We start from the raw sequence: 15,158 nt of genomic DNA on the forward strand, positions 1-15,158 counted from the left end.
TAATGCTCTCATGTCCATTTTGAACCCTTGTGGTGCTTTTACCGCACCTTTACCAACTCAACAACCTTGTTCCTCAAGGTTTTCGTCTTCTTGTCGAGGATCGCTACCGGTCTCTCAATGTAGTTCAGGCGGTCATCCACCTGAATATCTTCCAATGGAACCACTATGGAATCATCAACCAAACACTTTCATAGCCGAGAGACGTGAAAAGTGTTGTGAATCTAACTAAGTTCCTCTGGAAGATCCAACCGATAAGCTACCCTGCCCACCGGGGCTACCACCATGAAAAGGACCAATATACGTGGGGACCAACTTGCCCTGCTTCCTGAATTGGATGACACCTTTTCAAGGTGACACCTTCACGAGAACCATATCTCCAACTTGAAACTCTAGGTCTGATCAACACTTGTTGGCATAGCTCTTTTGCTGACTCTGACTGTCTAAAGTCTGCTTCGAACCTGTTGAATCAGATTGGTGGTCTTAAGTACCACTTCGGTACTCCCCATGAATCGCTGACCGACCTCACCCCAGCATATCAGGGTTCTGCATTTCCTCTCATAAAGAATCTTAAAAGGAGGTCGATCGATGTTGGCGTGATAACTATTGTTATACGACGTGACGGTAGCATTGACCATGGCGGAGTTGGTTCGTGATCGGGATTTTAACCGGGCCTGAGTTTGTTCTTCACGATGTGACCCTGGATTGATCACGACGTGAAACGTAACTGATGTTGGCTTTGACTGATGACCTTGAGCATTGACTTTTTGACCATGTGCACTTTTGGTTAAATGCTAGCTCCAGAGTGTAGACTAAGGTGTGACCTAGTGTGATTCAATATATGGATTGTAGCACCCATTTCGTGGCATTGAGCTGTGGTTTGTCTAACTTCGTGAGAGAGGTGAGTCTTCTCACTATACTATATAAGTGCTAGATTGTCTCTGTGACTCTTGCATGAAAGACTATGGTTGGATTACAACACTTATTTGTATGTAAGACTGTGGTTGGATCACAACACTTGTATGGAAGACTGTGGTTGGATCACAACACTTTTTTGTCTTTGTGACTTGAATAAAGGACCATGGTTTGATCATGGCGGAAAGGCTACAACGGGGTTGTAGTCTCGAAATGACTGTAACACTATGGTTGGATCATAGCATTCACAGGGGTTGAAATACACCCCTAGGGTTGGGCCCATTGATATGTATGGTATGTGGTATATTGTGGAACTCTTTAAGATTTGTGCTTACGTTTTATGTTTTAAATGTTTTCAGGTACTTTCAGTTCCAAGTGAAAGGGCCCGACTTGACTGCACAATATCCCCTGATGATTTTTCCGCATTGATTATTACCATTTTATTATGATGTTTGAGATAGATTTTACTACGATTGGCTGTGAACAAATTTTCGTATGGATTTGATGGTTTGAAATGATTTTTTTTTGTATTTTTGGGACGTTACAGGTTCATATAAAATGATTCGGTAAACTATAACGATTGTCCCTCTTGAATGTGCCAAAATGCACATTTAGTCTCTATTTTCAAAAATTAACTCAGATTGTCCCTCATTTGTTTAAAACTTGCACACTTCATTCCTACGGACATTAAAATACCATTTCCCCTTATTTATTTATTTTTAATTTTCTTTTTCTTTTTTTTATTATTTATAGATTAAAAAGAAAAAAACAATGAATATTCATACCGGAACCCACCCTTCCCCCACTCCAAATGTCGATAATGCCCCATCACCCCCACCTTCACCTTCACCCCAAACTGATAAACCAAAATCAGACCAATCAATCTCCCTCTTCCATTGATCGTCTCAATCAAACCCTGAAACTCAAGAAAGAATTATATATGGAATCATCAACACAACCATCGTCAGTGGAATCATTAACATCACCACCATCGCCATCACCATCTCACATCTCTACTTTGAAGATCCTCTCATCAAACCCCAGATGAATTGTAACTTTGTGCATCACACCTATTGTTGCCTTCCATCTTTCCCAAAAATGAGCCGACTTCCATCGTTGGCCGAAAAATTCATCCACTAAACTCATATTCTCTCAATCTTTCCTATTGCTTCTTATTTGCTGTTGGAGAATTCATCCAAAAAATAAACATTTTACACGTAAAAAAGATGTCGATTTTGAATCTAAACTTTATTTCCCTCTGTATCTCTCTTGGACTCTCTTATCACTTAAATTCGTAGGTAGATATAGCTTTCCGGTGGTTGAATTTAGGAGAAGCTAGTTCCTTGTGGTAATTGATTTTCCTAGTTTTGAAATCGATTTGCTTTAGATTTATGAAATCGATGTGTTTTGGTTTGCTTTTATCAATTTGATATGTTTTTTTTCATGAAAAACGATTAGGTGGTAACAAAACTGAGAGTTGCCAAAGTGAGTGTCATCAGAGGAGGGCATACTAGAATTTGACAAGAGGTACATGGTCGCCGGTGGATGTGAGGAAGAGGTTCTATTCATGGCACTGAAGGAGATGGGGTTGAGGGTAGGGTGGGTGGGGCCATATTTTTCTTTAAATTGCAAATAATAACAATGACATTAAATTCATTGGAAAAAATACATAAAGGGCATTATGGTCACTTAAAATCTAGCATGGTCTAAGATCGCAACAAAATGCATATTAGGGATGAAACGTTCAAATTTTAAACAAACAATGGAGTCCGAGTTAATTTTTGAAAATAGAGACTAAACGTGCATTGTAGCACGTACATAAGGGATGATTGATGTAATTTGCCCCAAATGATAAATTATCAATCTAAAGAAAATGTTGAGTTATTATTATATACAATTACACTGCGTTTTAAAACAAATATGTTTGCCAAAATTTCAACTTTTTGGAAAGAGAAAATAAATATTATCTTATTTTTTTTCCAATTTGTCTTTTTATATGAAATGATGATACATGTTTTAAATTATTATTAATTTTATCAAAATATGATAAGTGTCATCATTTCACATGGATGGTATTAGGTGGTGTCTTCCCTCTTTTGGGTCGAATGTTCAAATCCCGTCGTAAACATAGGCAGTGGCGGATACATGCCTTTCAAGTGGGGTGTATGGCCCCACTTGATAGTGGCTCCCACCATATTTTATACTAAACAAACCTCCAAAAATTCCATTTTTTTTACTAAAACCTCCTCCTTGGCACCCACTTATACAGAAAATACCCTCATTGATATTTGTTTTTACTGAAAAACCTTAAAAATACTTTGCATTTTCAGAATTTTCCACTTTTATACATTTTTTTTATGTATAATGGACCCCGGTTAAGTTTTGTTCTGGATCCGCCACTGAACATAGGTGAAATTTATATGTTAGTTTATATAAATAAACTATTAAAAATGCTTAACCATTGGAAGACTCGTTTAATTACAAATCAAAAGTATTATGATGATGATACCACAAAAATATGAAATGATAAGATATATTTACCATTGAAGATATTATAAGTAGGAAGAAAAAAGCAAAAAAATATTTAAATTTTCTTTTGGAAAATACCGAATTATGTTTCCATATGTATTTTTATGTTATTCTACACTTTTAGTTAAATTATAAGTTAATTTTTATTAAATGTAATTTATTATCAACTTACACAGCCTAATAAAGTTTTATGAATCGATTGATTTTGTACAATGATATATTTTTGGTTAATTTTCTTTTATATTCCTTTTTATATTTTAGGTTTAAACTAAATATAAATTAGGTTTAAACTTTAAACACCTTCAAGAAAAACATTTTCGACAATCGAGGCTATCATTGGTATACACCCTTTCATGGTGGTTGGTGGAATGGTGACAGTAATGGGCATCAAATGCTCATCGATTCGCACTTTTTGCTAAATCCCATGGCCTGGTCTGCTTGCTAGACCAAAACTTTATAAAAAAGCTCAACAGCAGAAGGAAAGTCATTCATCTATCCACACGATCTCTTCTCTATTCTTTCGCCACCAATAAATATAGAGAGAGAAAGTCAAGTAGAGAATGTTGTAGTGAGAGAAAGAACGAAGGCGGCGACACAAACAACCAATCAGAGCTTCCCTTCTAAAGCGGATGCAATTTATCAAACTTTCCTTTTTCTCTTTTCAGTTACCCGTTTTTAATTCAATTTTCTTTGTATCGATACTTGTTTGCTGAACTCCGTAGATTTTACGAAACTTCTCTGCCTTTTTGGGTATTTCGTCGTTTCTACGATTGGGGTTTCAGCTTCACTAAGGTACTTCCACCACTGATTCAGTAATTCTATGCTACTTTATTTCGTGGGATCGGATCGATTTAACGTTGCTCTTGATGATATCAATGGAGGTTTTGATTTTTATTCTTATGGCTGTTATATCTATCTGAGCTGAGAATCTAGGGTTTCAAAACATGGGTATTTCCTTTCCCCTTTCGTTTTGGGTGTACGAAATTCCCTCCGTTTTGTAGCTCAAACGCTACATAACTTCAACACCATTTTCCTAATCGTACTCCTTTGTGTAACAAGTCAATTAATTGTGATGGATACGGGTTTTCACCATCAACAAACTTCATCTCTGAATCAACAAGCTATATCGTTCCAATCAAGCCCAAGAGACAGCAAATCTGAGATTAGTATGATTGGGGATTTGGATTTCCATCGAATGAATGGTACACATGGCATGATTTTTTCAGGGAATTCTGCTATTGTAAACAACAGTAGTTCAACATTCACAGGAATTGGGAATTCCTGTGATTCTGTTATTGTTGATTCCGTCCCGGAACTGAAGCACAGAGCAGGCGTGGCTGTGGAGTGGTCTGTTGAAGAACAATATAAACTAGAGGAAGCACTTCTCAAGTATGTATTTTGCTCTAGTGGGTTCACTTTTTGTTACATTTTCAAAATTGGTAAATTACATTTATGCCCTTGACCTTGTTCAATATATGTAGATATGCTAATGAACCTGGAATTATAAGGTATGTCAAGATTGCTGCCACATTGCGTAATAAAACTGTTCGTGATGTTGCTCTCAGGTGTAGGTGGATGGCGGTGAGTTTCTCACTCTTTATTATTTTTCTTTATAATATATAACATATTATTTGCTTTTTATTAATTAAAAAGTTAAAATAAAACTTTAAGAGATTACTTTTTGATCAATGTCTTTGCATCATATCTTTCACAGAGAAAAAGACGGAAACATGAGGAACTCAGTTTGTGGAAGAAGTCAAAAGACAAGAAGGTATAAAATAGTGTTATTTGTTATTTTTGTTATTGAAATATATATGAAACAACTAATTTATTTTTTGTGTTCAAATCAACTAGAAATGATAACCATATATCTAACTGTGTATATTGGGGAAGTCTGGAATTAGAATTAGAATAATGTTGCGTCCTTGGATTCTTTGGATGAATTTACTTTACACCTGTCTCTTAATCATCTTTAGTTTTCTAATGGCACATTGTCAAAAAGATAAACGAATAATAGTCTTTAAGGTTGTACTCATAGGTTTTGAGTAGTTTGTTATATAGTAGCATTTTATAGGATAATGAGGGCTTTGATATGATCAGGTACTCAGCTTGACTTACATGAGATGATTTTTGCAAGATCCCAAGATAATAATTAAGAAATTGCTTGTAAGAACTAATGTCTAATACTCCATTTACATTGTGAAACACTCTATTTCTCTCTAATCTTGTTGGTGTATTAGTATTATAATACTTATCAATTAAAGTGTCATATTTATTCAGGATAAATTGGTGGAATTTTCCTCAAAGCCAAGTGTCCTACCACCAATATCAACATTTAATGTGGCTCCATTTTCAGTTTCAATGAATAATCGAGTCCAGACTGATGGTAATCATGTTGAAGGTTAGTCTCTCATGATTCCTTCCTTCGTATTCCAATGTATGCCTTTTGTAAGATGATTTTTATCTTGATTGTTTTACTTTTTATAGACACAATGATTTATAATTTTACTTATTTAAGCAGCGTTACAAGGCTCAATAAGACATTTGTTGGAACAAAACAAACAAGTTATTGGTCAGATCTCAACTAATATGTGTGCACTAAAGGTAAGTAATTATTAGTAAAACGTTTTTGGAAGGAATGGAATCCGTCAAAGGAATTGGATTACAATGGAATTGAATTCATTTTTAACAGCTTCAAGACAATGTCAACCTCTTCAGCCAGATGAAGAACAATATATCTGCCATTTTAAATGAGTATGTTTTATTGCTTCTGTGAACGTCAATTTTATTTCTTTAAATTGATATGAATTTTACTTCAATTCTTGCAGCATGAGATTTATTCCTGGGCCTCCACTACCTGTATCACTAAACGAAGATCTTGCTAATACCATTCTCTCAACTAAAAACCAGGTATCTCTTTTTTCAAGATTTCCATCTACTTTTTACAATTCTTGGTTTTTTTAGAGTAATGTATGAAAGTTTTATAATAACAGACAATGATGTTCACCTCATCAAGCGGAATGCATATGAAACAAGAACCAGGTTCTTGGTGAGAGGACGATTTCTTCAGTTTTTAGATTCTCCAAGTACAGAATTCAATCCAAATTTTCTTCATGTATTTTGATTGCCCATTTCGATTCAAACCCACAATAAGAAACTTCCATTTTCAAAAAGCTAAGAATGTTTAGCTTGCTGGGTAGCAATTAGGAGAAGAGAACAAGATTCCTACTGTAATCGAGTGATAATTACTTAATTTTACTTATTAGCAAGACGAATTACTGCAATCATATGCTGAGATTCAGATGATTATGATTATTATCCCTTGGCAAGCTTTGAACAGTATCCGACCATCTTCCAGGTGAATGATCACTGCTATTACACGCCACATGACCTGCTTCTGCTCTCGTTTCCCTAATCATCTTCAAAACATCCTTCATCGCCGGCCGGTTGTCTGGAACAACCGACACACAACCCATCGCAATGTTGAGAAGCGCTGCGAGTTTCTCGTTACCTGAAGAAACGGTTTCGCCGCTGGATTCGGTTTGTTCTTCTCTTATGGTGTTGACCCATTTAGGAATGTCGGAGCCATTGTCTGAAATTAGGGCTTGGGATGGAGGGTTGCCTGTTAGTAGCTCTAAGAGAAGAACGCCGAAGCTGTATACGTCGGATTGTTGAGATGGTGTTTTTTGGTTGCTGCATTCAGGGGCACGGTGGAGGAGAGAATTATTAGGGTTTGATTCGTGTGTGGAGTTGGGGTTTTTGAAGGAGACGAGGCCGTAGTCGGTGAAGCAGGATTCGAAATCGGAGCTGAGGAGAACGTTGGATGATTTTATGTTGCCGTGGGTGAGGCCTGGGTTTTGGTGGATGTGGAGGAGTCCGGTGGCGAGATCGTCGGCGATTTTGAGGCAGGAAGTCCAGTGAAGTGGTTTGCCTTTGCCACCAGATGATGTTTTTGATCCTGCAATAAGCCGTAAATTATTTCTAATTAGGGCAAAGTTTTTTTGGTTAGAGTTTTTAATGAAAATACGAAAAGCCTGATTATATCATCAAAATAACATAAAATTTGTTAATGAACAAGTTTTCGAAAAGTAAAAATATTTTTCAAATATAAAATATTCCCTTATCATATTTTGATAATTTGATAATTTTTGTAAAACATTTTTTTTAACATCTCATACTTTCTTTTTTGTAAATACATAAAAATTTATTAAAAAATTAACTAAATTTGTAATAAGTAAAGCAATTACATGGCTATATCTCTTTTGTTTTATCGTCATGAAGTATATGAAAACCTAGATAATATAGCAACATACTTTTATATAAGTTTGCATCTACGTTGATTTATGTAACAAGCTAGTTTTCGAGAAAAAGGATGCAATTACATTCCAACTCGTTAGACAAGCTGCAAGTAAATTTGCATATATAGATCATAAAAATGAAAAATGATTATATCCCTCTGAAAATAAAAAAAATTAAAAAAATAAAAAATAAAAAAAACTTTTTTGCATAAATAAGAATAATAATGTCATAACTTAAAGAATCATATGGGTTAATGTATATTTACACATCAATGTTATATTTTAATTTCTAATTATACAACAAAGTGAATATAGACAAAACATGCATGTTACCATATTTTGTTCTACGACAACAACATCCTAACTAGTAACTAGTTAATTACTTTTAACTTTTTGCCAAGTAAGGAGCAAAAGTAAAATCAAAATTTTACTAATTTAAATAACAATTTTATATATTTTTTAACAAGTAATGCAACTCAAACTAATGCAATCATATTTGAAACTTGTTAAACAAATAACCACTAAAATATCATATCTTCTTTATCTTAAATGAATTTGTATAAAAGTCAGTTTGTTACATAATTAAACAAATTTAAACATTAACATAAAAAGATATGTTAACATGTTTTTTGGTTGTATATTTGGTATAAAATCTATTTTTTTTTTCACAAATTAAAAAGTATATATAGAAACGATTGCATAATATTAATTGCGTACCATGAAGAAGAGAATAGAGGCTGCCATTTGGGAAATAATCGTATACAAGTAGACGTTCCTCTTTTGCATGAAAATACGCTCTGAGTGGCACCAAATTCTTGTGCCTCAGCCTCCCGATCACCTCCACGTGTCTACGAAACTCCTCCAGACTAGGACACGTGGCATCTTTCAGCCTCTTCACTGTCACAATAAACCCGGTCTCCATCACCGCCTTGTACGTACTCCCCACCGTACCTCTTCCAAGTGTCTCCGCCGACGCTTTCAACAGATCCTCCAACTTATAATTCATCTCCGGCTTATCTCCGCCGCCGCAAAACACCAGTGACCCCATCCCACCACCTTCTTCATCCCATGAAGATCCTCCGTCTCCACTTGTTCCACCACCACCCACCGCTTCTGCTGATTCTACACCTTTACCTCCGACGAACGTACCCATCTTGGTTTTATTCTCCTTTTTCAAGCTTAACGCCAGTAAAATGATTAAAACACACAATAAAGATAATCCACCGATGGAACCGGTGATTATCGTTATGATCTTGATTACCCGGCGATGGTGGTACGATGCTCCGGTGGTGGGTGGTGTTTGATCCGCCGGAGTAAAAGACGGAGTCGGGGAAACTACCCCACATGGAATACCAAAGGGATCACTACATAATAAGTCAATATTGTTACCGATGAACGACGTTGAGTTGAACCTTGATAAAGTTCGTGTCAACGGGATTTCGCCGGAAAGTTGATTGTTGGATAAATTTAGGTACTTCAGGGTGGTTTGGTTGAAAGGTGGGATTTTTCCGGTTAGCATGTTGTCATCTAAGTAAAGAATATACAGTCTTTGTAAACCAAGTAATGAATGAGGAATGTCGCCGGAAAGGTGGTTACCGGAAATAACAATGATTTTGAGACGGTGGAGGGTGGTGAGAGACGCCGGAAACTCGCCGGAAAAGTTGTTGTATGAAAGATAGAGTGATTTAAGGTTGGTTAAGTTGGAAAGATTAGGGATATGACCAGAGATTGAGTTTTGCTTTAAGCTCAAAACACGAATTTGATCCAACTGGTTGATGATTCTTGAATCAAATGTCCCACTCAGGTTCAAATTCTCAAGAACAAGTTTCGAAACTCGACCTCTGAAGCATTCTCGAACTCCTTCCCATTTACAGAAATCATTTCCTCTCCATTGCAATGAATTCGAAGGATCAATGGATGATTTTATCTCCAGAAGTGATTCCAAATCACCACTGAATACAAATCGAAAACACAAGCTAAATAAAAGAAAAAGAACAGCTCTCGAGTTTCTCATTTCAAACATTTGAAGTCAAATTTCGAAAGAAAAGTTGTAGTTTTGAGATGGGGTTTCCATTAATGAAGCAATGAAGGGTGGAATCCGCCATTAAAACCCATGATTGACCGAAGATTTTTCAACACGAAATCCGCAATAGATCTGGATTATAGATTAGTTACTAATACGATGAAAGTGAGTGTGTGTAGCTTGAAAGAGCAAAAACAAAATAGAAAAGGAAGAATCAGATAACAATTTGCAGGTTTTTTAAGGTGTTCTTGAAGTTGGTGGTTAGTAGAGTCACGGACAAATGGTTAAGTGAGCGTCCACGTGATTTCTCAGGGCCAATCCCCACTCCTTTTCTTGATGTCAGTAGAAGCTTTAAACAATGGAAATTAAAAATCTAAAAAAATAGAAATTTAACAGTTTTTATGGAAGCGAGGTAAACATGGGATCCAATGCAGATGCCCACCAAATCAATCAAATATAACAACTGTATTCTTACAGTCTACTGTCATCTTTACTGTGGTTAACTTTAGTATTTTAATTTTTTTTATGTTCTACCTATGTTTTTTTATAGCAAAATAAGTAAAGATAAAGGGGAAGAATACAAGCTAGGTTGGTGAATCGTATGGGGACAAATTTGTCTTTTACTAGTTTGTGGAACGTTACTATAAACTCCATGTTGTGAGGGCATCATGAGGTAACTCATGTGCCAAAATAACTTGAGGTTCGGATCATATGAAGGATTAATGTTAAGCAATTGATATTTGCATCACGATTGTTACTTGATGATCCAACACAAAAAGGGTAAATAACGCTAGAAATAAAGAAATGCAACGTATACAAACAATAAGGCTAGAAACAGACAGGAACTTGATGATTTTAGGGATGCGATTTGGAAATGAGCGACATATATTAAAGAGTCATAAATATTTGGTGGTCTTTGATGAAATATGAGATTGTATGGTTTTCAAAATTAAACAAGATGATATAACAATACATGATTCTAACAAAATAAATATAAGATTAGAATTTTTTTTGTCTTAATATACAGAGATAATGACTTGTAAAGGATAATGAACTTTGTTATTACGTTATGTGTGTATATATAATTATTTAATTTTTTTATATATATTTTAATTATTTAATTTTTTATATATATTTTACCATTGATTTTTAAAATTTTTTTTTACGTTCAAAATATATCATTATGGGGGTATTAGAGGTCATAATTACAAATTTTGAACACCATAAACAAGTGCATTGGTAAGATATATACAAAGAAAACTCTAGTGATTAAATATGTATACTTAACAAAATTTGTTATCCTTACAAATCAAAGAATATTATCCCTTTTTATGAGGAATATGGAAATACAAACATTTTGAATGATGACAATATTTTTAAAAAGATCCTAGATCATAGGATTAAAATTTTAGAAAAATGATAATATCATGTTTTACAAAACCTAATTGTTGTATGATATGATATATATATATATATATATATATATATATATATATATATATATATATATATTAATTACCCTGTTGAACAAATCACTTCTTTAGCATGTATTAAAGAAAATATATTTTTAGTACAAGTATTTGACAATAATTGATTTGGTTGTAACCAATTGCAGGCAAAATATATATCTTTAGAACGGTACTTCATGAAAAAAAAAATATATATGTACTTACAAAGTTAATAACAGTTAGATTTGTATTTAATTCATATAGAGTGTGTACATCTTTTTGCTCTAAACATTGCAATATTTGATCATGCTCATAATCCAAAAAAAAAAAAAAAAAAAAAAAAGTAACAAACTTTTGTTTCGTATATATATTAATCATTCAAATTTTTATGTCTACATCTTACTATTAAAATTTTTTCTAGTGTTTAAATATATCATATGACCTAATCACATAATGATCTATTTTGAACACTATAAACAAGTTCGATAATAAGGTTTGTACAAAAAAAACTTAAATGAATAAATGTTCACGCGTAACAAAATTCATTACCTTTACGTATCATTGTTCCAATATATAACTAAGAAAAAGATGTAACATGTATAGTTGTGTTATCACAAATATTTTTTTTGTTGTTTGTTAATAGTTTGTCTTTCTTCAAATTTCAAACCATTTTACTATGCTTTATTGTCCGATTACTACTATTTTTAACGATATCCATATGCAAGCCAGCATGATATGACCAAGTGAATAGACCGTTTAAGTTTTTGAATAGAAACAAATGTGTTTATTTTCATGAGTCTTGATTTATACTTTATGTGAAAGCAAACATGCCATGATTTAAATATTAAATGGGCCATACTATGAAACTTATGCTCAATACTGATAATGATACTTATTAGTAACCGGCAAAACATGTAGATAAGTTAAAAACGTTCAAAGGGGAAACATAAACCTATTTAGGAAATAGGTGAAAACAACCATGACATGATTTAAATACTTTTACAAGAATATCAGGGAAACACTCTTGGCTTATCATTTTTTTTATGAGTCTAAGCATCCACATTAAAGTTGTGTTTGGCGCGCCACAACTAGCTGATAGGCTAACTTATTTTTTCAAGGTTTTTTATGTTGTCGTGTTTGGCAAGCCTAAAAAAACTTATAAGTTAGCTTTTTGGAAAGCTACTTAGACTAGTTTTTAGAAGCTTTTTTTTTTTAAATTTCAAATATACCTCTTAATTAATTATGGAAACAAATATTTGTAAATGTCCTTTTATTTAATTTTATATATTCCAGCTAGTTTTACCAAAAATTATTTTTTATCAGTTAACATTTCAGCTATCAGTTGACTTTTTATTTAACAGCTAGTTTTTCAGCTATCAGTTAGCTTTTCAGCTAAAAGCTAGTTTTTCAGCTAATAAGTCAAATATAACCTAAATGTAGGATTACCCACTAATTAAAGTTTATCTAGACTACACTTGTATACATTTCATATATTATAAATCGTTGGCAACTATTGCTAGATGTTTACAAAAATGACGCTCGCCTTATAATTATTACTATAATTAATATTTATCATTATTTATAAAGAAAAATATGAAAATGATAAATATAAAAATGAACATATGATTGTTAGTTTATAGAGTGCATGCTTAAGATAAACATTACACCAAAATGTCTTCTCGGTATTGATAAAGTATTTTACAAATGACTAAAACTTAAATTTAGAGTTGTTTGCATGTCTAATATAATATTAACATTGCACCGAACACTCTTCACAATATAGTATATTTCAAAGGAATGACTAAACCTTAAGTTTATAGTTGTTGGTATACCTTGCGACCAAAAACAAACTATGAATTTCTAAACTTCCTATGAATTTAAATTCCATATTATGTAACGTTGTAGGTAAATGAGAAATAACGAGTTTAGTTCTCTACGAGACCCTCTTATATTAATCAACAATTGTACTTTTTGTATTAAGATAACAACCTCATAATCAGAAAAATTTTGTTCTTGCAATCGTAGACATAAATAATCAAATTATAACATGAGCTGCTTACTCGATCTATAATTACATGTAAATAATTATAAGGGTATTTATAACATTTTGTTAAGAGAAAGAAACAAACTTTACCTATATTTTAGGCAATAAAGTGAAATTACTCAACAAAAATCAAAATCGATATATTAAAATTAATTTTTTTAGGGTTGTAAATTTACATTCTTATGACTTTTATTCTTAAACAATAATTTGTTATTGGAGATTGTTATTAACATTTCCATTGGTATAATTCAGTTTCAATTATTATCATTCTCATTTGTAAAGAACATTTCGTGAATTACAAGTTATATATATATATATATATATATATATATATATATATATATATATATATATATATATATATATATATATATATATATATATATATATATATATAAAAGAAAAGAAATATATTTATCATTGTTAGACATTTATATTCATTCATATCTTACGTCAAAAGTCATATACAAGTTTAACTGTATTATTATTTATAAAAATAAGAAACATTCTTATATTATTCTATTAGAATGGAAAAAATATCATTTTTAAAGAATAACAATTATATCATGACATTTTTAAAAATAACAAACGTTCTTATATTATTCTATCAGAATAGAAAATATATAACTCTAAAAGAATAACAAACATTCTCATATTATTCTACGAGAATGGAAAAAATATCATTCTTAAAAAATAACAATTATATAATGACATTCTTAAAAATTACAAACATTTTTATATTATTCTATGAAAATAGAAAAAATATAACTAATAGACATTCCATCTAAATTATTTTCAATTTTGTCGTATATTTATTCTAATATAAATAAAGAAACAAGATGGCGATGTCGAGATACGATGATGGCATAGATTACACACTTTAAAATAAAAAAGATATTCATTAAATAATTAATTTGAAAAACGATAAAATGAAAGAACGAGAAGCGAAATCATGAAGCAAATACAGTAATTACCACCTAAGAGTCATTGCGGGCGTCTTCATTCTTTTTTCTCTTGTTTAAAAAAAAAAAAACTTTAAGATAATATAGTTATAATAAGTTAATAACTACGTATCTTGAATTCTAGTAGAGCATGGATCAATTTCAGCCTCAAATTGTTTTTGACATCGTCGAAGTTACAGGGGTTAAGGATGAACAAACGAAGACGATAAAGATCTGGTTATATAATTCCATAAAAATAGGTTTTTACTTTGAAATCTAAATTAAATTACATAAATATTGTGATTTAATTTAAATAATATTTAATTCAGTTACCAAAATTACTATACTATCTATATATAAAATGACTAGTTTATAACTCGTGGGAATCACGGTTACAAAATTAATTAAACTTTAATAGTAAAACTCAAAATTATTAATAATTTATTTTAAATAAATTATTAATTAAGAGATTTTTTAGTTATTTAAAATTATAATCATTGATTTAAATAAATATGTAAAATTATATCACTTTATAATTTGTGTTAATTTTATTTTAATTTTTATTCTAATGTGATTAATTTAATGTAATTATAGTGAGAAATTTAAAATTTGAAATGGAGAATCAATAGGTTGACAAGTGGTATGTATTAATTAGGAGACATAATAGAGTGACACATGGCACAAGAAAAAATAAAATATGCATTAATTATGAGGCCTAATATGGTGACACGTGTCAAAAGGAGAATAAAACTATTCTTTTATTAGAATAGAGAGAGGGAGATTGGTCTACATTTAGTCATACGTTTACACAATAATTAATTTTCATATATGATCCTAACTGTAACACTCGAAATCTTGAGGAGCAATTGTAAGGAATGTATCCCATTTTGGGGATTGGAACACGTCGTGTTAGAGGAACCAACACAGCGTGTCTAGTTGAGGGAAAGTGTGTGTCTCATTAAG

The 15,158-nt window shown here is 32.1% G+C and overlaps 2 protein-coding genes across 2 annotated transcripts; one reads left to right on the top strand and one right to left on the bottom strand.

Moving 5' to 3' along the window:
- Positions 1-3,765: 3,765 nt before the first annotated feature.
- LOC111917984 (uncharacterized) lies at positions 3,766-6,728 on the top strand. Its single transcript, XM_023913638.3, has 8 exons — positions 3,766-4,830; positions 4,923-5,022; positions 5,156-5,212; positions 5,722-5,842; positions 5,963-6,045; positions 6,134-6,195; positions 6,270-6,351; positions 6,435-6,728. The coding sequence occupies exons 1-8, from the start codon at positions 4,514-4,516 to the stop codon at positions 6,492-6,494; spliced, it is 882 nt and encodes a 293-aa protein (XP_023769406.1). The 5' UTR covers positions 3,766-4,513; the 3' UTR covers positions 6,495-6,728.
- Positions 6,573-10,154, bottom strand: LOC111917977 (inactive leucine-rich repeat receptor-like serine/threonine-protein kinase At1g60630). Its single transcript, XM_023913625.3, has 2 exons — positions 8,457-10,154; positions 6,573-7,399 (listed from the first exon to the last, which is right to left on the bottom strand). The coding sequence occupies exons 1-2, from the start codon at positions 9,760-9,762 to the stop codon at positions 6,726-6,728; spliced, it is 1,980 nt and encodes a 659-aa protein (XP_023769393.1). The 5' UTR covers positions 9,763-10,154; the 3' UTR covers positions 6,573-6,725.
- Positions 10,155-15,158: the final 5,004 nt, after the last annotated feature.

Source organism: Lactuca sativa, chromosome 8 (genome assembly GCF_002870075.4).
Source record: "Lactuca sativa cultivar Salinas chromosome 8, Lsat_Salinas_v11, whole genome shotgun sequence".
Lineage (NCBI taxonomy): Eukaryota > Viridiplantae > Streptophyta > Magnoliopsida > Asterales > Asteraceae > Lactuca > Lactuca sativa.